This window comes from Panthera tigris, chromosome A2 (genome assembly GCF_018350195.1).
Source record: "Panthera tigris isolate Pti1 chromosome A2, P.tigris_Pti1_mat1.1, whole genome shotgun sequence".
In the NCBI taxonomy this organism is placed as follows: domain Eukaryota; kingdom Metazoa; phylum Chordata; class Mammalia; order Carnivora; family Felidae; genus Panthera; species Panthera tigris.
In genome coordinates this window covers 17,959,663-17,984,937 of record NC_056661.1, presented here as the reverse complement: position 1 = coordinate 17,984,937, position 25,275 = coordinate 17,959,663, and the positions used below count along the sequence as shown (strand labels likewise).

General features: G+C 40.4%; 1 protein-coding gene across 1 annotated transcript in view; it reads left to right on the top strand.

Annotated features, from left to right (window-relative positions):
* The window catches only part of PRKAR2A (protein kinase cAMP-dependent type II regulatory subunit alpha), a 111,926-nt gene that overhangs the window by 68,551 nt on the left and 18,100 nt on the right, over window positions 1-25,275 (top strand). Inside the window, exons 3-8 of the mRNA XM_042978874.1 lie at window positions 2,916-2,968; window positions 5,636-5,719; window positions 11,548-11,654; window positions 13,331-13,484; window positions 22,898-22,999; window positions 23,168-23,242. Of these exons, the coding sequence (XP_042834808.1) occupies window positions 2,916-2,968; window positions 5,636-5,719; window positions 11,548-11,654; window positions 13,331-13,484; window positions 22,898-22,999; window positions 23,168-23,242 (575 nt within the window). The remainder of the gene's footprint in view (window positions 1-2,915; window positions 2,969-5,635; window positions 5,720-11,547; window positions 11,655-13,330; window positions 13,485-22,897; window positions 23,000-23,167; window positions 23,243-25,275) is intronic.

Genomic DNA, 25,275 nt, shown 5'->3' with positions numbered 1-25,275 from the left:
CGAAGGAAGCCCTGATAAGTTACAGATTTCTAGTTTAGAAAACTGAGCTGTTAATGACAACATTAATCAAGAGCACAGAGAACCAAGAGGCTTGCAGTTTAACATGGTGTCTGCCCTCAGTGCAGCTTCCTCAGATTTCCTACTGAGATACCTGTGAAGAAGCAAAAAGTGGCAGCAGTAGCATCTAGGAACTCAGGAAGCTGTGTGTCTTAATCTTTAGGACAGATCTGAGATAGATGTACACTGACCTCATCTTGTGGAATCAGGAATGGCTGGGAAAAGGCATTTATCTACCTCCCATTGTCGCTTACCTGGCTCAGCTACCCAAAGCCTCTGCCAGCTAGGAACTCAGGAAACCTCCCTGCAGAGCATCACTTGATGCTGTTTTAGGGACTAGAATGGTATTTGTCCTCTTACTCCCTTCTAACTCCCTGATTTTTCTCTGTGTAAGGATATTGGGTCCCTGTTGGACAGGCAGAATATTGATGGCATTACAGTACAAGAGGTGTGGTCCACACTAGAGTACTATAGGCCAGGCAGGGAAGGGAGTCCTGTCTATTGGACTTACCATTTCTCAGGTATTCCATGAGTTCAGAGAATCAATGGGAAGGGAAAGCTGGGATGCAGCTAGACCAAGGCTGCAGTGAGTAAATGTGTTTAAGAAACCACAAGTTAAATTTAGAGCAGTGTCACTTTGTCCCCTAGTTGTTAGCATTGAGTATAGGGACCAAGAACCATTTGGATTCCTTGCGTGCTAATTTCCTGGTTTATTCTTCTCTTGTTTCCCTTTGGAAAAATAGATAAGTAAAAAAACATTTTGTGTATATATTCATATTTACATATTTATTTCTCCCCATTCTTAGCTCTCCTTTCTCATAGAAGTCCTTTCTTATGGAAGGCATAGCATACTATATATATTCCTCACCTTGCTTTTTTCCCCTAGAACTCATTATTAGCCCATGGAGATCTTCCTTATTCTTTCTTTTTTCTTTTCTTTTTTTTTCTCCTTTTTTTCTTTTCTTTTCTTTTCTTTTCTTTTCTTTTCTTTTCTTTTCTTTTCTTTCTTTCTTTTTCTTTCAGAGAGAGAGATAGAGAGAGAGAGAGAGAGAGAGAGCCAGCAGGTGTGGGGAGGAGGGGGAGAGGGAGAGAGAGAGAGAGAGAATCTGAAGCAGACTCCACACCCAGCAGAGAGCCCAACAGAGAGCCAGACGATGTGCGGGCTTGACTCAGGACCCTGAGATCATGACCTGAGCTGAAATCAAGAGTTGGATGCTTAACTGACTGAGCCACCCAGGTGCCCCCCTCATTCTTCCTTATAGCTGTATTATTCAAATAGGTAGTTATACCATTTCTGATATTTTGCTATATAAACAAATGTTCAGTGAATATTTTCTAAATCTTTGAATTGCAATAAAGACAAGTCTTGCAGGAAGCCGGCACAAACACAGGTTACCTATTTAAAAAAATCAAGTTGGGGGGCGCCTGGGTGGCTTAGTCGGTTGAGCGTCCGACTTCGGCTCAGGTCATGATCTCACGGTCTATGAGTTCAAGCCCTGCGTTGGGCTCTGTGCTGACAGCTCAGAGCCTGGAGCCTGCTTTGGATTCTGTGTCTCCCTCTCTCTCTGCCCCTCCCCTGCTCATGCTCTGTCTCTCTCTCTCTGTCAAAAATAAATAAACATTAAAAAAATTAAAAAACAAAATCAAGTTGGTTTTTAGATAATATTGTACCCGGAATAGAGACTGATACATAGTATCATGTTTTGTTTGAAATTCATTCTTATTTTTAAAGTCATTCATGTACATGATGATGCTGAGCAATTTTTTTTTAATGTTTATTTTTGAGAGAGAGAGTGTGTGCAAGGCAGGGGAGGGGCAAAGAAAGAGGAAGACAGAGGATCTGATGTGGGCTCTGTGCTGACAGCAGAGAGCCATCATCAGGTTCCAACTCAACAAATGGTGAGATTATGACCTGAGCTAAAGTCGGACGCTCAACCGACTGAGCCATCCAGGCGCCCCAGTGATGTTGAGCAATTTTAATTGATTCTTTTTGTAATTTATCCGTGTGTGTGTGTGTGTGTGTGTGTGTGTGTGTGTGTGTGTGTTTCACAGGCCCTTTATTTTATTTTTTAATTAAAACAATTTTTTTTTATGTTTATTTAGTTTTTGAGAGAGACAGAGCATGAGTGGCTGAGGGGCAGAGAGAGAGGGAGACACAGAGTTGGAAGCAGGTTCCAGGCTCTGAGCTGTTAGCACAGAGTCCAACGTGGGGCTTATTTTTTAATTTAAATCCGAGTTAGTTAACATATGGTGTAATAATGGTTTCAGGAATATAATTTAGTGATTCATCACTTACATATAACACCCAGTGCTCATCCCAACAAGTGCCCTCCTTAGTACCCATCATCCATTTAGGTTTGCCTCCCTCTCTGTTTTTATCTTATTTTTCCTTCCCTTCCCCTATGTTCATCTGTTTTGTTTCTTAAATTCCACATATGAGGGAAATCATATAGTATTTGTGTGTGATAATTCCATAGTATCACATGGATGGATATGTGTTTATGTTGCATATATTGTACTTTGTGGTTTTCCACCCTTGCTTTAAAATTCAGTAAAGATAGCACCTCCTTACTTGTCCTTGCCATTACCATAGGATTTAGTATGTGATACATTTTATCAACTCTCTTCTATTTGGGGCTACCAATCCCTAGGAAGCTGGCATTTTAGCACCTGATAGAATGCCTGGCATTAGTAGGTACTTAATATATTTGTTAATTGAAGAAAAGGCTTTTAAAAATTACTACAGCTTTAGAAAACAGTGAATGAAAGGAAACTATGTTCACCTTCTATTTTTCCCGTAAAAGCTTACATCTGTTTTATTCATTTTTCTCTTTATTTTTTTTCCTCTCCAAATTTAGTCTGTGCTGAGACCTATAACCCTGATGAGGAAGAGGAAGATACTGATCCAAGGGTAAGATACTAATGCAAAGGTATTAGGTAGAATTGTTTTATTCCCCACTCACTCTTCTCCTCCTCTATATGCCAAATCTAATCATACTGATAATTAAAATAAGTACAAATTAAAATCTCAACAAGATGCTATTTTTTTTATTTACCAGATTGGAAAATATTAAGAAGAATGAAAACAAGAGTAGTTGGGGTTGTGGTAAGAAGGGGTGCCTAGCTGTAGCTGTCAGAGCCTTAACTATAGTCAAGCCAACTGACTCAGCAGTTACCTGAAGGAGAACTCATCCTTAACAAACAGCTGGATCCTTCCTGAGATCCTTCCTGAGGATGTACAAACAGGGATCATTGAGGTGTTGTCATAGTAAAAAATGGAAACAACTTAAATGACCCAAACTAGAGGATTACGAGGGGCTAAATTATGGTACTCAAATCAAGAGATTCTTCAGCCATTGGAAATGATGGTACAGGACCAAGTTTAATGGCATGGAATGTTGTTTATATGAGGTATATTTTCTAAAATAAAAAAATAACTTAAAAAAATATATTTATCTGGGGCCCTTGGTTGGTTCAGTCAGAAGAGAATGCAACTCTTGATCTCGGGGTTGTGAGTTTGAGCCCCGTGTTGGGTGTAGAGATTAGTAAAAAAAGTAAATAAACTTTAAAATACATATGTATACACACACATATATATTTATTTATCTATCCATCTATCCATCTTTGTATTTATTAATACAAAGAATTATCTCTGGAAGGATATATCCCAAATGTTAACAGTGGTTATGGCAGGACTATGGTATACTTTTGGTCTTTTCTTAAAAACTCAGATTTTTAAACTTTTATATAATTACAAAATTATTTTTATAAAAGCAAATATGAACCACCATTTTTCAAAGATTGATGTTATAAAATAAGCTTTAATGATCTTTCAAGTGTACCTTAAAATGAGCAGTCCATGAAAGATTTCTGCAGTATTCTAATAATAAAACGCTATTCCCATTGTATGACTATAATAGATATGTAGATTTTGAAAAAATTTATTCTGGCTATTGTAAAAATTTTTGATGACTTTTAAAAGTTAAAACAGTTTTTTTTACTAACTTTTTAATATCACAAATTTAAAATACTTAATACTTTTGACATTTTGTTATTTCTCGTCAGATTAAGCAACAGTTTTTTTTAGGGTGAAGACAGGACTTAGGTCTCTGAATTATAACAGCTATACTAGGCACTGATTATTTCTTTTTGGTTAAATAAACATTTATTGACTATCAGTAATAATGATAAAAGTTTTTGAGCACCTACTAAATGCCAGGTACTGTTTTAAATACTGCATGTATGAACTTGTTTAATCCTTCCAACAACACTGATTTAGTAGATAACACCACCACCACTACTAAATTGTTGATGTTTGAACTGCAGCATTTATAGCCATTGTTTATTTGCCGTCTCCACTTAGATTTCAGTAGGCAACTCAGACTTAAGGTGAGCTCCTGATCATTTCCCTTTAAACATTTTTCTCCACCCACAGTCTTCCCCCAGCTCAATTTATGGCAGCTCCATCCTCCCAAGAAGGCTCAGGCCCAAAACTTGAGGGTCACCCTCAGCTCCTCTTATTTTTTCATACCTACATTCAGTTTTTCAGAAAATCCAATGGGCTCAGGCTTCAAAACATGTCCAGAATTCCACTACTTCTCAACACCTCCATGGTTACCACCTTGGTCCTAACCACTGCATCTTGGCACTGAAATAATTGCACTAGTTTCCTGGCTTCCACTCTTCCCTCAAGGCTGTTCTGCAGTCAGTAGCCGGTATGAACCTTTAAAAACATGAGTCAGATCTCTTTCACCTCTCAGTCAGAAGCTTCAAATTGCCTCCATTTGGCTAGGGAAGAGTTCTGGTTCTGTGACTTATAATGCCCTCTGTGATTTGGGCATCACTCTCACCCAGCCCCCCAACTTGGTCTCTTCCTGATCTTTCCCCCTTGCTCTGCATCAGTCACACCCATCTCCTGGTTATTTCTCAAACATGCTCTTTACCTGCCACAAGGCCTTGTTTTCATTTACTGTTCCTCTGCTTGCAGTGCTCTTCCCACAGAGATGTCCACATGGCTCACTCCCTGAAGTTATCCTCATTTCCTTGAGATCTTTACACAGATGCTACCTTCTCAGTGAGGCCTTATCTGCCTCCTCCACACACACACTTTTTATCACCCTTCTCTACCTTGTTTTTCTCCTTAGCTCTCTTATTTTTCTCCTGTCACTCTCTAACATGTTTTACATATTTATTGGATGAGAGCTGGTGTTTTTATCTGTGTGTTGGCTGTGTCCCCAGAAGTGGAACAGTGCCTGGCACCCAGTAGATGCTTAATATTTGTTGAATGAACAAGTCTATAGCCCTCTGCTTTACAGATGAGGACACTGAGGCTCCCGGGGGGTAACTGACTTGCTGCCAGTTACACAGTCAGTGAGTGGCTCCAGGGTGAGTGCTCTTCACCCCCATCACATTGCCCCTCCATGATCAGGATCCCGCTTGGTATTTGTATAGAATTAAAGTTACAGTAAATGTGCTCTTAATTTTTCCCACTTAGTAGAAAGAAATGTACTGATGTGTGCATAAAGTCAGATTTTAAATTGGAATAAAAATATTTCCCTGGTTTTATTTGGATTGGCAGGTGATTCATCCTAAAACTGATCAACAGAGATGCAGACTTCAGGAAGCTTGCAAAGATATTCTCCTTTTCAAAAATCTTGATCAGGTAACATTGGTTTTTAAAAATATTTTTGTATTTTGGCTTTTCTCCTATTTGTCATTTAAACAGTTTTTCTGTGGGGGTGCTTGGGTGGCTCAACCAGTTAGGCATCTGACGCTTGATCTCAGGTTGGGTCTTGACCTCAGGGTTGTAAGTTTTGTGCTGGGTGTGGAACCTACTTAAAAAAAAAGTTTTTGTAATCTTAGCCTCAGCCATATGAGGTATAAAACTTTAGTTTCATCCTCCTTACAATGTTTGCATTGTGTTGACTTCCATAACTCATCATAAAGAGCTTTTCAGATGACTTCTAGTATTTCTCTGAATTGCTTTGGTACTTCCTCAAAGACAGTATCCTTCAAGGACCATGCTCTTTGGCCATGTTGAAAGGAAATGCTCAGGTTTATATGACCCTGGCTGAAAGCATTTGGAGGGTCTGAATTTATGCTGCAGAGTAATTTATCCAAAGTTGCTAGTATGGAGTTCTCTTCTCTGGTAGCAATTAACCCACTGGAAGTGTGTGACTTCTTCTCAGACCTTGAATGTGGGGCACCTCTTGTGATTACTTCTCAGCAAAGAACTCAGGCATGGGGAGTGGTGTGTGTCCTCAGGGCTCTGGCGTAGGACCTATGCTTGAACCTGTCTTCCCTCCCTTGATGGAGATAGAGAGCAGGAGCTTTATTAGTCTCAGGCGGAATAAAACAAGGCCCATGACCTCAAGGAAAGGCTGGTTGTGAGAAATACTGGTCTGTGTCACTTATTTTCCCTAGAAGATCCATCTGTATCAAGGGAAAGAGGACTTGCTTCTTTATCTACTGAACAAAATCCCTTTTAATGTTCTAAGGGAAGTTGCTGTGTCAGTCTAATATTCAGAGTTTTCTTAGTGTTGAAGAATACCATTATACCATTTTATTTTACCATTTTAATGTTGAAAAATGGTAATGAAAATTTCAGATTTAGTTATATTTTTCTGGCATTTTTGTCATGAAAATATTCAAATACAAGTTGAAAGACTTTTATGGAACACACATTTATCTACTGCTTTGATTCTAACATTAACATTTTACTATGCTTGCTGCATTGTATACCATATACCCATCTTTCAGCAAAGGGGTCAGTAAACTTTTTCTTAAAGAACTAGGTAGTAAATATGTCTGTCATAACTACTCAACTCTGTTATTATAGCAGGAAAGCAGCCATAGATGATACATAAATGAAAGGATGTGGCTGTGTTCCAATAAAACAGTATTCACAAAAACAGTCACCTGGGTGGTTCAGTCCATTAAGTATCCGACTTCAGCTCAGGTCATGATCTTGCAGTTTGTGAGTTTGAGCCCCATGTTGGGCTCTGTGCTGACAGTGCAGAGCCTGCTTGGAATTCTCTCTCTCCCTGTGTCTCTCTGCCCCTCCTCAGCTTGTGCTCTCTCTCTCTCTCTCAAAATAAATAAATGAATTAAAAAAAACCCACACACATTATTTACAAAAACAGGCAGCTGTTTGCTGGCCCCTGCATTAACCCATCTTACTTTTTTGGGTTAATTTCATAGTAAGTTGCAGATATCATTGTACCTTCCTTTAAACACTTTGGCATGAACTAGAGTTCAATATTTGTTTGTAAGTTTTTTATATACAGTTTGCATACAATGAAATGCTTAAGTTTTGGGGCCCCTGGTGGCTTGGTTGGTTGAGCGTCCAACTCTTGATGTTGACTCAGGTCATGATCTCACAGTTCATGGGATCGAGCCCTGTGTGAGGCTCTGCACTGACAGCACAAAGCCTGCTTGGGGTTCTATCTCTCCCTCTCTTTCTGTCCTTCCCCTGATACCATGTACGAGCACATGTGCATGCTCTCTCGCTTTCAAATACAACATTTTTTTTTAAATGCATGAGTTTTGGGGCGCCTGGGTGGCTCAGTTGGTTGGGCTTCTGACTTCAGCTCAGGTCATGATCTCGTGGGTTTGAGCCCCATGTCAGGCTCTGTGCTGACAGCTTGGAGCCTGGAGCCTTCTTTGGATTCTGTGTCTCCCTCTCTCTCTGCCCCTTCCCCCTCACACTCTTTCTTTCTCTCTCTCTCTCTCTCTCTCTCTCTCAAAAATAAAGATTAAAAAATTTTTTTTAAGTGCATGAATTTTGGGGTGCCTAGGTGGCTCAGTGGGTTAAGCATCTGACTTCGGCTCAGGTCATGATCTCATGGTTTGTGAATTGGAGCCCCGTGTTGGGCTCTGTGCTGACAGCTCAGAGCCTGGAGCCTGCTTCAGATTCTGTGTCTCCCTCTCTCTCTGCCCCTCCCCTACTCACCCGCTGTCTCTCTCTCAAAAATAAATAAACATTAAAAAAAATTTTTTTTTAAAGCAGGAGTTTTATGTACATTCTCTGAAGTTTGATAAATGTTGTACACTTAGGTAACCCAAACTCCCTAACAAGTTATGGAAGATGGCTACGACCCCAAAAGATTCCCTCATGCCCCCTCATGATCAATTCTTGCCCCTTCCTTTCAGAGGCAACTACTATTTTGATTTATTCTACAGTAAATTAATTTTGTCTCTCATAGGATTTCATATGAATGGAAGCCTACAGTATTGTGTGTGAGACTTCTTTCACTCAGTTTTCAAAGTTCATTCCTGTTGCATAGATCAATAGTTCATTCCTTTTCCTTTTTCACCTTTTATTTTGAACTAGTTTTAGATTGACAAAAAAGTTGCAAAGATAGTACAGAGTTCCATATACCAGATTTCATCCAGATTCCCCCAGTATTAACATCTTACATCCCCATAGGACAACTATCAAAACCAGGAAATTAACATTCTTACAATACTCTTCGTTAAACTAGAAACCTTATTCAGATTTCACCAATTTGTTTTTTTCTGCTTAAGGATCCAATCCAGAAAATCACATTGCATTTAGTTCTTAACTTCTCTTCAGTCTGCCATGGTTTTCAGTCCTTTCTGGTGTTTCATGATCTGGACACTTTGAAGACTACTGGTTTGTTATTTTATAGAGTGTACCTCAAATTTGGATTTCTCTGATGTTTCCTCATGACTAGAGTAGGTACACACATTCTTAGCCAGCCTGCAACAGAAATTATATTGTGTTCTTCCCTGAACATCATATCAGGGGGTCACTGATATCAGTATGTGTTATTGCTGGTGATGTTAGTTCATTCCTTGTTTGTTGCTGAGTAGTATTCCACTATATGAAAATACTAGTTTGCTTATCCATTTTTCTGTTGATGGATACCTAGTCTCTTTTGTTGTTGTTGTTTTGTTTTGTTTTTAAGTCTCTTTCTTGTTGTTAGCTCTTATGAATAATGCTATGGATATTTTGTACAAGTCTTTTTTTGAATGTTTTTCCCCCCCATCTCTCTTCAGTAAAATACCTGAGGGAAAAATTGCTGAGTCATAGGGTAGGTATGTTTGATTTTATAAAAACCTGCCATAACTTTTTCAAAGTGGTTGTACCATTTTGTATTCCTTCAGCAATATAGGAGATTCCTGATTATTCCGTATTCTTACCAACACTTGTCTATCTTTCAAAATTATAGCCATTGTGGTGAGTATATTTGTTTCAGTTTTTTTTTTTTAAGTTTATTTATTTATTTCGAAAGAGTGGTAGGAGCAGAGAGAGGAAGGAGAGAACCCCAAGCTGACAGCACAGAGCCCCATGTGGGGCTCAGTCTCACAAACTGAGATCATGACCTGAGCTGAAATCAAGAGTTGGACACTTAAACAATCGAGCCACCCAGGCACCCTTATTTCAGTTTTTAAAAATTTATTTCCTGGGGCTCCTGGCTGGCTCAGTCAATAGAGCATGCGACTCTTGATCTCAGGGTCGTGAGTCCAAGCCCCGTATCGGATATAAAGCATTCTTTAAAAAATAAAAATAAAAATAAATAAATAAAATAAAAATTTATTTCCTGGGGCACCTGGGTGGCTCAGTCAGTTAAGCATCTGACTCTTGATTTTGGCTTGGGTCATGATCTCACAGTTTATGAGTTTGAGCCCCATGTTGGGCTCTGTGCTGACAGCAGAGTCTGCTTGGGATTCTCTGTCTCCCTCTCTCTCTGCCCCCGCCTGGCTCGTTCTTTCCCCTCCCTCCCTCCCTCTCTCTCTCCCTCCCCAAAATAAATAAACATTAAAAAAAATTATTTTCCAAATTTCTTGTTTGAAATTTTCAAATTTATAGGAAAGTCAAAAGAATAGCTCCATGAACACTCATGTACCCTTCCCCAGTTGTTAACATTTTGCCACATTTCTTGCTTTTGTATATGTACACACATGTAAATACATATGAGCTGCTTTTTTTTGTTCAGCGCTATTTATGAATATATTTAAGACGTCTTGACTCTTAGCCACTAAATACTTTATAAGATGTATTTTCTAAGAACAAGGATATTTTCCTGCATTAGCACAGTACCACTATTACCATTGGTTCAGTATTGTTATTTAACATCCAGGCCATATTCTGATTTTCCCAGTAAAATTTTCTATAGCTTTTTTGTTTTATTTTTCAATCCTGAATCACATGTTGCTTTTGGTTGCCCTGGTGTCATTTTAGTCATCTCTAACCTAGAATTCTCCCCTTACACCTTATTGTCATGACACTGATGTTTTTGAAGAGTCCAGGCCAGAGTAAAGTTACTCAGACTGAGAGGCTGCCAGTGGACAGCCCACAGGCCAGTTACAGCTAGGTGTGTTTGGTCCATATTATACAGGAAAATTTGAATTGTTACCTGTATCTAAACTTGAGACTCTGGCAACACTGGGCTCACATTCCACGTGAATGTGGAATGTACAGGAATAGCACTTCCTTTTTAGTATTTGTCAGCTTTTACAGTATTCAACACACATGGGACTGTGGAACTAAAGACATGCTTTTAGTGATACTCAGTTATTTTAGGCAGCACAGTCACACTGACAGAACACTAAATGACACGGAATTCTGCAGCCGTACAATTTTTCCTTGTCAGGTCTTCAGTCTACATTCCTCCAAAGATAAAGTCTTTCTTTGAGCTGAAACTGATATTCTTTAGTGCCCACTGACAGTCACTGATCTCCCTCCCTGACAAAGGGATGCTGCCCCTAGACTGAGACCACTGTTTTGTTAGAATTTAATAGCCGTGTTTTGTTGTCATTATATCAGTATAGTTACCTTCTGGTTATAGTTATTGGTAAGTAAGCAATTGTACGTGTTGTATATAAATGAAGCAATAATAGCTGTCCAAGAACAGATGTCAATTTTGGAGTACCTGTTGTGCGATAAATAGTTCCTTTAGGTTTTTCTTTTTTAGTCATAAAAATCAATGAGCTAGAAACTATTAAACCCTTTTTAAAATATGGATTAACTGAGGCTTGGAGAGGTTAAGTGATGTGTGTGGCTAGTCAGAGCACTTGTGCTGCTCTGTGAGGTAATTTCTAAGTCCATCTCAGCCCTTTAGATTTGATGATCCTGTTAAGATCAACACCTACAGGAAGATGGCATCACATGGCTTTACAGATGACATAATAGAGCTATCAAGGCACCTGACAGTCATGTGGGCATGGCTGGGAGAATGGACACCAATGATTTATATACCTGTTTTTGCATAAATTATGAAATGTTTTTTCAAAGCAGTACTGCCTCAGAAAACTTGGCAACTGTGCTGTGTTCATGGAGATACAAAGCTGAATGGTCACAGGAAAAACATTTGTTTCAGACAGCTTTTAGGTTTTTGCTTGAATATGGGAGCAGTCTGATATGTGTACTTCCACTGTGTAGTCACAAACTGAGATGAGCATAGTCATTTTTTTGCCCTAGCAAACGTAAAAGCCATATTTTCTCTTTGTGTGTATCCCCTGCAGGAACAACTTTCTCAAGTCCTTGATGCCATGTTTGAAAGGACAGTCAAAGTTGATGAGCATGTCATTGACCAAGGAGATGATGGAGACAACTTTTATGTCATAGAACGGTAGGAGATGGAGCTTTGCAGTCGTGTGGCTACAGTTATTAAGATTCATGATTCAGGGCAAGTGCTTTACCCTATGCTTTTTTGTTCATCCCAGAGAGGAGTTAGGAGCAGGTGTACAAGCTTCTCAAAGCTTGTGCCTCTTGTCCACAGCCTGCCCCCTCTATCTACTGCTGTCCTTAGTCCTCAGTACAACCCATATTTGGGTTGCCATTATCAACATTAGAAAGTCTCTTTTACAATTAAGCAAGATGTTCTCTATAAACATGTTATTTGCCAGTGTTCAAGTGAATTGATTTCATAAAGAAGCCATTTTGCGGGGCGCCTGGGTGGCTCGGTCGGTTGAGCGGCCGACTTCGGCTCAGGTCATGATCTCGCGGTCCGTGAGTTCGAGCCCCGCGTCGGGCTCTGTGCTAACAGCTCAGAGCCTGGAGCCTGTTTCAGATTCTGTGTCTCCCTCTCTCTGACCCTCCCCCGTTCATGCTCTGTCTCTTTCTGTCTCAAAAATAAATGTTAAAAAAAAATTTTTTTTAAAAGTCAACACGTATTTAAAAAAAAAAAAAGAAGAAGCCATTTTGCTATATTGTCACTTGGATCTTTCAGTCCCAGCCTAATTTTATACATGAATACACTGCCTCACCCTTCATGTCCCTGGCCCCTTCTGGCTCTGTTCCATGTATAAGACATATTGGGAGACATGAAATATATGGATTTGATCTGCTGGCCTTAGTGTGTCATAAGCTCTTGAGCTGTTAATACCATCTCAGCAGCTCCTTCTGACCCCCTCTCAGACCTGACAGGAACCACCCTCTTCAGATTATCTCCTATAGAATCCCTAGAAATGGTTATCACCAGGTAAAAGGGTCTCTTTAAGGAATTTGCTATATGTTGTTACTTATCTTGCAGAAACATTGATACGTTTAAGTTTGCCTCAGTGATGTATTGAGAGCACCTGTTTGTCTAAATGTTTGTCATTCTGAGTATTATTCTCGAGCAGTCATTAGTAGTCAATAGATAGAAAATTGTACCTTTTGGTTTCTTTATTTTAATCAATTCTATATCCTGGTTTTCAACAGACTACAAAAGGAATCCCATATAATCATTTTGATCCCTTTAGCAAAAGCATTTGACAAAGTGCAACACGTTTTCATGATAAAAACTCTCAGCAAACTAGGAATAGATGTGGTTTTTCATCAGTCAGATTAAAGGAATTTATTTTAAAGCCTATAGCCAACATCATTGTTAATGGTGAAAGATCGACTGTGTTCCCCTTAAGATCAAGAACGGGACAGGGATATCTGCTCTTATTTCTATTCAGTATTATACTGTAGGTTCTAGCCAATGCAATAAGACAATGAAAAAGAAGAAAAAGAGGGAGGAAGGGAAGGCATATAGATTGGAAAAGGAAAAGTAAAGCTGTCTTTGTTTGCTGATATCATGATCCTCCCTAGAAAATCCCAAGCTACAAAAAAGCTACTAGAACTGATAAGTGAGTTTATCAAGGTCACAGAATACAAAGTCAAAATGCAAAACTCTTTTGTATTTCTGTATACTAGTAAAAATCTGTTGGAAATCTCCTGTCTTATATCATTTGTACCTTCCATTCATGTGCCACCTGCCAGGTTCTTAAGTTTATTATTAGAAGTAATAAATGAAATTATTTCTTGTTATGCTTCCAGGGGAACCTATGATATTTTAGTAACAAAAGATAATCAAACTCGCTCAGTTGGTCAGTATGACAACCGTGGCAGTTTTGGAGAACTTGCTCTGATGTACAACACCCCGAGAGCTGCTACCATCGTTGCCACTTCAGAAGGCTCCCTTTGGGGACTGGTGAGTTAGCGAAGTGATTCCTCTTGTATGGCACAGTATTGATTCCCCTTACTTCTGGTTTTCTGTCCTTGGGCTGTTGGTTCACACTATATTTTATAGCCAGTTCTCTAAAAGACATTATGAAAGGTCTTGCACCAATGTGTTTTTCCATTTCTCCAAAGTGATTTGTCAACAAACCATTTACTCCAGATTACAGGGAAAAGACAGTCTTATGACCTTGCAGTCATGTCAGCTCTTATTATACTTTCTGTTCATGGTTTTATTAGGAAGAGAGCGAGGGGAGAGATAACTCTCTATACAAGAGGCAGCCTAGAAAAACAATTGTCATGGAAAGCTCTGCCAACAGTGTTTTCCATCTCTAGGAGTCACTTTTCTCTATGGCCCGCCACCCACTTGTGCATTGGTCTATGCAATATCCAATAGGTTTAGGTGACTAGAAAGGCTGGCTGCCATATTCTGGGAAAGAGAAGTCTCCTAGAATGTCTACGGCACGGCCCTGCTATGATCCCTGTCCTGTATTGTCCATAGTCCACCTTGCTTCCTTCAGCATCATCAAGCCTTCAAAACCTATAACTCACTTCCTTCTTTTTTTTTTTTTTTTGAATGTCTGTTTATTTATTTTGAGAGAGAGAGAGAGCATGCACAAGCAAGTGGGAGAGGGGCAGAGAGAGAGAGAGAGGGAGAGAGAATCCCAAGCAGGCTCTGCACTGTCAGTGCAGAGCCCCACACAGGGCTTAATCTCACGAACCGTGAGATCGTGATCTGAGCCGAAATCAAGAGTCAGATGTTCAGCCAACTGAGCCACCCAGGCACTCCATAACTCACTACCTCCTTAAACATAATAATTACTCTCTTGTATAAATTCCAAATTTTAAATATCACTTTTAAGGTATTGACATCTGTGATAATTTGTTTACGTTTACTTTACAAGCAGAATTAAATGTATACCATAGCATTATCAACATAGTTCTCAAATGAAATCGCCTATTAAAGACATAATAGAGCACCTTTCTGTGATATACTGATGTAGAACTAAGGATGTTCTGAGAGGAGTGTCTGGGTGGCTTGGTCAGTTGAGTGTCTGACTTTGGATCAGACGGTTCGTGGGTTTAAGCCCCATGTTAGGCTCTGTGCTGACAGCCTAGAGCCTGGAGCTTGCTTTGGATTCTTTGTCTCCTTCTCTCTCTGCCCCTCCCCCTCTCGTGCTCTATCTCTCTCTGTCTCTCAAAGGTGAATACGTGTTTAAAAAAAAAAAAAAAGAATGTTCTGAGAGATGAAAGATAAAACAGCTTCAGAAGAGATCACACACTCGGGGGCCCAGTGATTGAAAAATCCAAGGGTAAATCGTAGATCAATAAGTAATGGGGGAAAATAAACTGAGTTTTAAAATGCATTGATGTCCAAGCCAAGTACTGGTCCAGGCCAAGGTGGAATAGTCCCATTCCTCAGTAGTCTTCTCTCTTAAAACTAAAAAAAGTCCAGATATCATATAACAAACAAACTTAGGAAGACTCTGGAAGATGGAAAGAAGGTAGAATGGCTAGAGATCGTGGGATTTAAGAACAAGAGAGTGAGTTTCTTGGGTTTTCTTTATTGCTTCCCATATGTATCCCAGGTGGCGTTGTGGAAAAGCCTTCAACCTAGATCCACCAACAAGTACATACAAAAACAACCCCAAGAAAAGCCTGATCGCTTTAGCTAAAGGAGCAGGAAAAGAGCAGCCTAGCAGAACAGATAATACCACCCTGCTCCAGCCAAATACCAAATACCGGTATTTGGAAAAACTGCTTCTACCTCTCCACAGTGTCACTGGGGCCAGCAGCAAGCTGAACTTACAGGCTTACCCATCAGCAGAGAGGCAAAATGAGGTGATATGTGGTGTCACTAGTTGGCACTCCACTTTCCCTTCCAGGGTGTATCAATGGGACCCAGAGGGGAGATGAACATTCACTCCCACATGTACATGCACACTGTACCTAAACAGTGCTGCAAAATAAGATTAAATCAGATACATAGCTTCACAGCATAGTACACCAAATGTCCAGGATATAATAGAAAATCACTTGTTATACAAAGAACAAGGAAATTCTCAACCTGAATGAGAAAAGACAATCAACAGATGCCAGCACCAAGATGACAAAAATATTGGAATTAGCTGATGATAATTTTAAAGCAGTTGTCATATAACCAATTATATAAGCTATCAACAAGCAATTATGAACACACTTGAAAAAAAATAGAACACACTTGAAAAAAATTAGAAGGTGTCAGGGTGCCTGGGTGGCTCATTTGCTTAAGCATCCAACTCTTGATTTTGGCTCAGGTCATGATCTCGCAGTTCGTGGGTTTGAGCCCTGCATCTACAATGACAGCTCAGAGCCTGCTTGGGATTTTCTCTCTCTCCTTCTCTCTTTCCCTTTCTCTCTCTCTCTCTCTCTCTCTCTCTCTCTCTGTAAATAAATAAACTTAAAAAAATAAAATGTCTCAGTGGAGAAATAGAAGATAGAAAGAAAATCCAAAAGGGAAACTTTAGAACTAGAAAATACATTAACCAAAATAAAAACTCACTGGATGGGCTCAATAACAGAATGAATATGGGGGAGGAAAGTATCCATGAACTTGAAGATAGAAAAATAGAAATCACCCAGTCTGGACAACAGAAAGAAAATAGACTTAAATGAAATGAACAGAGTGTGTGGGATAGTAACAAAAGATACAATGTTTGAATTAATACAATCCCTGAAGGAGAGGAGAAAGAGTATGGAACTAAACAATTATTCAACGAAATAATAATTGAAAACTTCCCAAATTTGGTGAAAGATAATAAACCTGCAAATTCAAGAAAATGAGTGAATTCCAAATTGTATAAACCCAAAGAAATCTATACCAAGACACAACTTAATCAAACTTCAGAAAACTAGACAAAAAAATTTCTTAATCTTTATTTATTTTTGAGAAAGAGAGAGAGATTGGGAGGGGTGGAGAGGGAGGGAGATAGACCATCTGAAGTGAGCTCTGTGTTGACAGCAGAGAGCCTGATGCAGGACTTGAACTCACGAACCATGAGATCATGACCCAGATGCTCAACCAACTGAGCCACCCAGGCGCCCCTAGACAGAAAAAATTTTGAAAGAGAGAAAAAATTCATTAACTATAAGGGAACAACAATTTGAATGATACCAGATTTCCTAGCCACTAAGGCCAGAAGGGAGTGGCAGAGCATTTTTCAAGTGCTGAAAAAAAGAGAACTGTCAACTCAGAATGCTGTACCTAGCGAGAATATTCTTCAGGAAGGAAGATATCCTTGGGTAGAAGGAAACTAAGACTTTGTCACCAGCAGGCCTACCTTAAAAAAAATGGCTAAAGGTGGGGCGCCTGGGTGGCTCAGTTGGTTAAGCATCGGACTCTTGTTTTTGGCGCATGTCATGATCTCACAGTTCATGAGTTCAAGCCCTGTGTTGGGTTCTGTGCTGACAGTGCAGAGCCTGCTTGGGATTCTCTCTCTCTCCCTCTCTCTCTGCCCCTCCCCTGCTTGTGTTTGCTTTCTCTCTCTCTCTCAAAATAAATAAATAAACTTTAAAAAAGGGGGGGGGGAGCTAAAGGAAGTTATTCATAGAGAAGGGAAGTGATACAAGAAGGAAATTTGGAACATGAAGAAAGAACAACAGAAGAAGTAGACTATGGGGAGATATAAAAGACTGTCCTTCCCTTGAGTTTTCTAAATTATCTTAGATGCTTAAAGCAAAGTTTTTGTCTGATGTGGTTCTCTGTGTACGTAAAGGAAATATTTAAGACAATTATACTCAAAAGGAGGGGGGAGGGTAAAGAGGTCCAAATGGAAGTAAAGCTTCTACACTTTACTCAAACTACTAAAATGTTGACATAAGTAAACCGTAATAAGTTACATATATAAGTATAATGCCTAGAGCAACTGCTAAAATACTATGTGCAAACAGATGTACTCAAAAGCTCTATAAATCGTACCACCTTACACCTGTCAGAATGGCTAACATTAACAACTCAGGCAACAACAGATGTTGGCGAGGATGCGGAGAAAGAGGATCTCTTTTGCATTGTTGGTGGCAATGCAAGGTGGTGCTGCCACTCTGGAAAACAGTATGGAGGTTCCTCAAAAAACTAAAAATAGAACTACCCTACGACCACTACTAGGTATTTACCCACGGGATACAGGTGTGCTGTTTCGAAGGGACACATGCATCCCCATGTTTATAGCAGCACTATCAACAATAGCCAAAGTATGGAAAGAGCCCAGATGTCCATCGATGGATGAATGGATAAAGAAGATGTGGTATATATATACAATGGAGTATTACTCGGCAATCAAAAAGAATGAAATCTTGCCATTTGCAACTACGTGGATGGAACTGGAGGGTATTATGCTAAGTGAAATTAGTCATTCAGAGAAAGACAAAAATCATATGACTTCACTCATATGAGGACTTTCAGAGAGAAAACAGATGAACATAATGGAAGGGAAACAAAAATAATATAAAAGTGGAGGGGGACAAAACAGAAGAGACTCATAAACATGGAGAACAAACTGAGGGTTACTGGAGTGGTTGTGGGAGGGGGGATGGGCTAAATGGGTAAGGGGCATTAAGGAAGCAACCCCTGAAATCATTGTTGCACTATATGCTAACTAATGTGGATGTAAATTTTAAAAAATAAAAAATAAGATAAAAAGTTCTATAAATCAAATTCTAAAAAGTGTTCAGGTAACCCACAAGAATAACAGGAAAATGATACAGAGGAACAAAAAACAAAAACAAAACAGGGGAACAGCAGAAAACATATAGTAAAGTGGTAGACTTAAGCCCTAATATATGAATAATTACTGTAAATATAATGATCTAAGTATATCAGTTAAATGACAGAGACAAGTCTGCATGAAACTCACTCAAATAAATGATGTAAGTATATTGAAAGTAAAAGGATAGAAATATATATATACACACACACCATGCAAACATTAACCAGAATAAAGCAGGAGTAATTATATTAATATCAGATAAAATAGACCTCACGGCAAAGAAAGTTACTGGGGACAAAGATTACATAAACATTACATAATAATGAAAGGTTTAATCTGCCAAGAAGACATAGCAATCCTAACTATGTATACACCAAACAACAGAGCTTCAAAATACATGAAGCAAAACCTGAAGTAAGAATTGAAAGAAGAGGGGCCTCTGGGTGGCTCAGTCGGTTAAGCGTCCGACTTCAGCTCAGGTCACGATCTCACACTCCGTGAGTTCGAGCCCCGCGTTGGGCTCTGGGCTGATGGCTCAGAGCCTGGAGCCTGCTTCCGATTCTGTGTCTCCCTCTCTCTCTGACCCTCCCCCATTCATGCTCTGTCTCAAAAATAAATAAACATTAAAAAAAATTTAAAAAAAGTAATTGAAAGAAGAAATAGGCAAATTCACAATTAGTCTGCTGAAGTGCAGACTTCAACACCTCTGTCTCCAAAGGTGGTGGAACAACTAGACAGAAAATCAGGAAGGATGTGGAAGAACTTAACAGTATCGTCAACCAAAAAGATCTAATTGAAATCTATAGGACACTCCATACAACAACAGTAGAATACACATTCTTTTCAATCAAGCCTATGGAACATTCACCAAGACAGACCATATCCTGGCATATATAATAAAACTTGACAAATTTAAAAGTTGAAATCAGACAGCATATTCTCTAACCACACTGGAAGAAATCCAGGAATTAATAACAGATAACCAGAAAATCTCCAAACACTTGGAAATTAAATAACACATTCCCAAATAACCTCTGGGTCAAAGAGAAAGTCTCAATAGAAAAAAAAAATATTTTTTAACAAATTGAACTGTAAAAGCACCTACCTCATGGTTGGGGTATGAGAATTCAGCAGGGGCATAAGACAGGCAGCCTTGGTGCCACACAAGGTAGGGGCTACAGAATGGGGACACCTGCTCACCATGATCGTGGTGCTGCTTATCACCATTCTCGTCCAGAAGCTTCCTCTCCTGACATCTCTGCCTTGTCTTTCTACTTTCTAGCCTTATCCTTTGCAGTCTTTTCTTCCTTTCGCTTCTGTCTTAAGTGGCCTAACAATATGCCCTTCTGAACCTGGGTGGCTCAGTTGGTTAAGCATCTGACTTATCTCAGGTCGTGATCTCATGGTTCATGAGTTTGAGCCCAGCTTCCCGCTGTCTGCTGTCAGCGTGGAGCCTGCTTCAGATCCTCTGTCCCCCTCTCTGTCTGCCCCTCCCTCCCCTGCTGGTTCTCCCTCTTTCTCTCTCTCTCTCTCAAAAATAAACTTAAATATATATATATGCCCTTCTGGCCTCTGCTTTTCTCCTTCTTTGTTCACGTACTTAATAGCCCAAGCCCTCTCAAAAGCTTTAGAACCACCTCCAGGATAGTGACTCCCAGAACGTCCTCTACAGCCTGACTTCTTACTTGTAACTTGTAAGGTCTTGGAAATGCCTTCTGAGGCCAAAGCAGGGGGGTATTCTCAAGTTGGATTCTACTTTCTTTCCCTTACTGGGGGCAGCTGCCACCATGACCACTACACTTAGTCCCTGCTCCCACTTTGTTTTGCTAGAGTAAAAGTCGATAGAAACCGTCTTAGGGAACACTTGCAGTCACAGGAGAGGGCGGCATTCCTTCTCTTTTTTAAACTTCAGGCTCTTTGCTGGACTCTGAACACTTGCTGCCTGCTGGAGCCACTATTTCACGGTTCAAGTTTCCTCTTCACAGCTCCATTGGAAGTTCCCAGAAAGCTGGCTTGGTGTCTGGTGCTTTTTCATGCCCTCTGCAGCCACGGGAGCTGGCCTTGCACAGCAGAAGGAGGGAAGTAGGGGCGCCTGGGTGGTGCAGTCGGTTAAGCGTCCGACTTCAGCCAGGTCACGATCTCGCGGTCCGTGAGTTCGAGCCCCGCGTCGGGCTCTGGGCTGATGGCTCAGAGCCTGGAGCCTGTTTCCGATTCTGTGTCTCCCTCTCTCTCTGCCCCTCCCCCGTTCATGCTCTGTCTCTCTCTGTCCCAAAAATAAATAAAAAACGTTGAAAAAAAAATTAAAAAAAAAAAAGGAGGAGGGAAGTACACGTAGAAAGGGTTGGAACACAAATAAGTCACTGTGAGAGCTATCAGTTGTTTTCTCTTCAGCTAGAAAGAGTTTGCTATTGCAATTGTAGCAATCTTTGTGACTTTATAGGTGGGTGTTTTAAATACTGGATTTTTCTGACAATGCCTACTCAAAGAGAAGGAAGAGAATTTTATAATTTCCATTTTCTTACTTCTGATTGCTTGTCCTCTTTCCATAGCACTCATGCCTAGATTGGCCCAGAAAACATGTAGAAACTGAAGTCTAAAGATAGTAGAGTAATATTCCACAGTATGACAGTAATATTTTAAATGATACATCCCTAACCTTGGACTTTAAAAAAGTAGTGGCAAATGATGCAACCCATTAGAACAATCCAAGATTGAATCGCTCTTTTCAAGCAGACAGATGGAGAAGAAATGGAACAGAATTTGGCTATATACTGGAGAGCAGACATGACTTGTACAGCAGTTGAGAGGGAGGGTTGCAGTCCACCATAGCTCATGCTAGGAGTATAAGGCCTGTCTGTGCCCTCAGAGGTGCGTATTATTTCCATTTTAGGATATGGCAGTCCTAGCCAGGGAAGCCATGGGTCTGGGGTTAGAGGTTTGCAGGGCTTGGGCACCAGGTTGAACAGAGTTTCAACTCTCAGGGAGCTGCATGCCTCTAACACTTGGGGGGGATGTAAGGGAGGGGGTGTCATGCCTGTGACTGTGTGATCCCCAACATGGCTGTATCTGGTTGGTGTACTTCAGTCTGACTGCGCATCAGAAACCCTAGGGTCTGTTGTGACCCAGCATCTTTCCAGGGGAGCCTTCCCTCTCCTTCCCACTCCACCCCAGCCCAGGAGACACATGAGTCCAGCCTGGCCAGGCACAGTGCAAACTGCCCAGCCATATGATTAGTTAGTTCATCTAGGGCAGGGGACGCAGCGTGAGCCAAGGAGAGTCAGGCCAAAATCTGATTGAAACCTCTAGGGAAGAGAAATGCCTGCATTCCCCAGGCCTGGGAGTTGGGGGGTGTGGGTCTAGAACTCCTGGGGGCTGTGTGGTCAGCACCTTCTGCACAATGGGTCCACGAGGAAGAAAGCAGGCAGGCAGCAAGAGATGCAGGACTTTTTAATTAGTTCTGTGCACAAGTACGTTCCCTCTAATCTGAGCCAGTTTTACGGTGACAATGGCCTGATACTCACAGATAGACAATGTCCTGAGCAGCAAAGCTGTGAACTCATGTGTAGGCCCTGCAGAGGGAGAGGAGAATCATAAAGCAGCAGATCTAGGGTGGACCTGGGCATCTATATTTTTAAAAGGCTCCTGGGTGATCTCAACTCAGTTGTCTTCTGTGTGGTGTCTCCACCCCACTACCACCCCATCATAGAGAATACTAAAATAGAAAACCTACAGTTAAACATCTCCTAACCCCCTTGCTGTGTTTCATTCTGCTGGCCTTTAGGATTTCATTATGTACTTTGAAAGAAAAAAAAAATCTTTCCACTCCCGACAGCCTGAGGTGGACAAAAGGTACAATTAACTTAGATACAAGAAACCTAAAACTAAGCAATTAACCTTCTCCTGACTGTGTGTCCCTCCCTACACACATGTATATACAAGTATCTGAGAGGAGCCTGGCTATAGCTCTGGTTAGCCTTGCCTCCATGACTTGCTGGGGTCGAATGACCTTTCACATTCCTGCCTCCCCTCTCTCTCCATTAATTTAAATCCTCCCCTTACTCTAGGTCTCCCCAAAATTTATATTTTTGCAACAAGACTATCTTTGATTACTCTAGCCTAACTGTGATTAGGGACACTCTCTCCCTCCTGAGAATTCTCATGACACTAACTCTTGTCTTTATAGTTCACCTAGCACATTTCATATGCTGTCTTGGACTATAGCTTTTTTATTCCCACATATTTTATATTGTCTCCCCATTGAGATTGTAACGTCTTTCAGGGCAAGAGCCCTCAGATTGTTTTATCTCCTTTTTCTAAAGGTGCATCTTTTCACATTGAACAATGACTGTGAGCTTACAAGTATTCGATTGGGAGTTTTGTATTTTGTATTCTATTTATGACCCATAGGTGGCACTCATGGAGTACCAGATAGCAAGCAATGATGTGTGGGACATCTGTCTGACACAACAAGCTACAAGTCTTTTTCTTCCAGCGATGACTCAGATTAAAATGTCATCAAACACTCAGTTGGCCCAGTACATTCCATGGTCCTCTGATATTTGCTGTCACCCAGTTAATTAAACCATCCATAGATGTTCTCTTACAGAGGCATTTACCAGAATTTTCATGTTCTTTCTTGTAGGACCGTGTGACTTTTAGAAGAATCATAGTGAAAAACAATGCAAAAAAGAGAAGGATGTTTGAGTCATTTATTGAATCTGTGCCTCTCCTTAAATCACTAGAGGTAAAGTGTATGAATAAGAGTCTGTTTATGGAGATTTAAGATTTAAAACTAATCTATTAAGCTTTCAAATTGTACTATTCTAACCCATTTCTGTGTTGTATAGATATCATTTGTGACTTTCAGTTGAGGTCTTTTCCTTAGAGTCTGTGGGTATGTCCATTGTTTCAGGTGTCAGAACGAATGAAGATTGTGGATGTAATAGGAGAGAAGGTCTATAAGGACGGAGAGCGCATAATCACACAGGTGAGTGGGGCCCTGTGCAGCTCCTTTCCTGAGAGAGTCAACCCTCCTGAAGGACTAGTGCAACCCTTGTCCTCTCACTTTGGGAGCTCATGTTGCCAGCTACTAGGGCACACTTCCTGCAGAGTCCTCTGAAGCCCGTTGATGTTCCTCTCACGGACATATGCACATCTCTTGCCTCCATTCACCTTTCTGTGGCTTCTGGTGTTTGTTCTTTTGGACATAGTTCTCTTTTGACCCTGAGTAAACTTCATCCATTGGTGTTAAAGTCTGGAGAAAGTTGAAGGGTTGTGCCCTTTACCTTCTATGTTTGGCACAAAGGTGCCCTCTTAGTCAATCCAACACAAGCCAGCCTTCAGTCCTCAGTAATTGATCAGATTTGTATGTTGTCTTTAATGTTTCCTTTGTGCCTTTCTCTCTTGTGACTTTTGGATGCTGTGAGGATCATCACACAGTGACCTGGATCGTTGTGATGAATACTGTGTAATAATTTTCCTTGTCTGCTCTGATGATTTTAATTATGTGTAAAGACTTCTCCAGGTGTAACTTCTGCCTGTGGTTTGGTAAGAGCACTGGGAAGATACCTGGTTGGCCTGGGTTGGGTAGTGTTCCCCATTATGAAGCCAGAGCTGGGGCTAGGAGGAGGAAAGACAGATTGGTGAAGCCTAAATCCTGAGCCCACCCCTGTACCAGGCTTATTAATCACAGCAGGCGAGAGAGAAACTCCCAGAGAAAAAGGACTAACAAAAAAACTATATGGCCTTTTGAAATGCCTTTGTTTTCTAGGACTCCTGCTGTTAATAATTCCTTCAATTAGAAATTAGTTTGATTCTCTAAACACTTATTACAATATACAAGTAGGACCAGATATAAACACTATAATGAAGGAATGTGTAAATGACAGTGAGAATGTAGGAAAGGAAGTATTCTGTAATGTTTTGTAGGGGAAATGCCATTTGGGCTGGGCTTAAAGAATAAGTGCAGCTTCAGCAGTTGAGGTCAGGGAAAGGTCTTTCAGGGCAAGAGAACAATATGAACAAGGCCTGTGGGTGTGAGCTGTGTTCCAGGACAGGTGTCCTGGTATGGTAAGAATGTAGCACTGAGTTGCAGGAATGGGACCTGTTGACTAGTCACATTTGCTTCTGAACCTGAGATGCTTTAATTTACTCCCAAAGGGCCTTCATGTCATCCTGAAAGCCCCAGGCCTTCAGGAGGTATGTCAGCAGGTTTTTAGAAGGTATGTCAAGAGGTATGAGAAGCTACAGTGTTTTCTGGAGTGTCTGTGCTCTTGAAGATGAGAGTGCTAGATGGTGCTGAATGGGCACAAATTAAGATGACCTCAGCTTATTATAGACCCCTTTTGACAGTGTCCCTAGACAGAGGTTTCCAGGTGAGGTCCCAAGAACAGCAGCATCAGTGTCATCTGGGAACTTGATAGGAATCATTAGAAATGAAGTTCTTGGGCCCCACCCCAGACCTACTGAATTAGAAACTGTGCTTTATGTTGTTCTGTTTGTTTTGGCAGCTTTGTTACAGTGTATTTTATATACAATAAAATCACCAAATTTAAGTGTACAATTCTAGAGTTTGGTAGCCATCCCTGCAATCATAGTACAGGGCATTTCCATCACCCCAAGAAGTTTCCTCACTTGTATTTGTAGTCGATCCCCTGCTCCACCCCCTTATTCCTGGAAGCTACTGATTTGCTTTTCAACACTACAGAAGTTCCTTTTCTAGAATTTCATATAAATGCAATCATAATGTGGTCTTTTGTGTCTGATTTCTTAGCACAACGTTTTTGAGACTTTTTTTTCATGTTGTATGTGTCAGCAGATAGTTTATTTTTATTGCTAAGTAGTATTCCACTGTACGGATATACCATAATTTATCTTTCCATTCACCAGTTGAGGGAATTGGAGGTCTTTCCAGTTTGGGGCAATCATGAATAGAGCTGCAGTGGACACTTTTATACAAGTCTTTGTGTGGATATATGTTTTTATGGAATTGCTAAGCCATATGGTAAAAGCATATTTAAC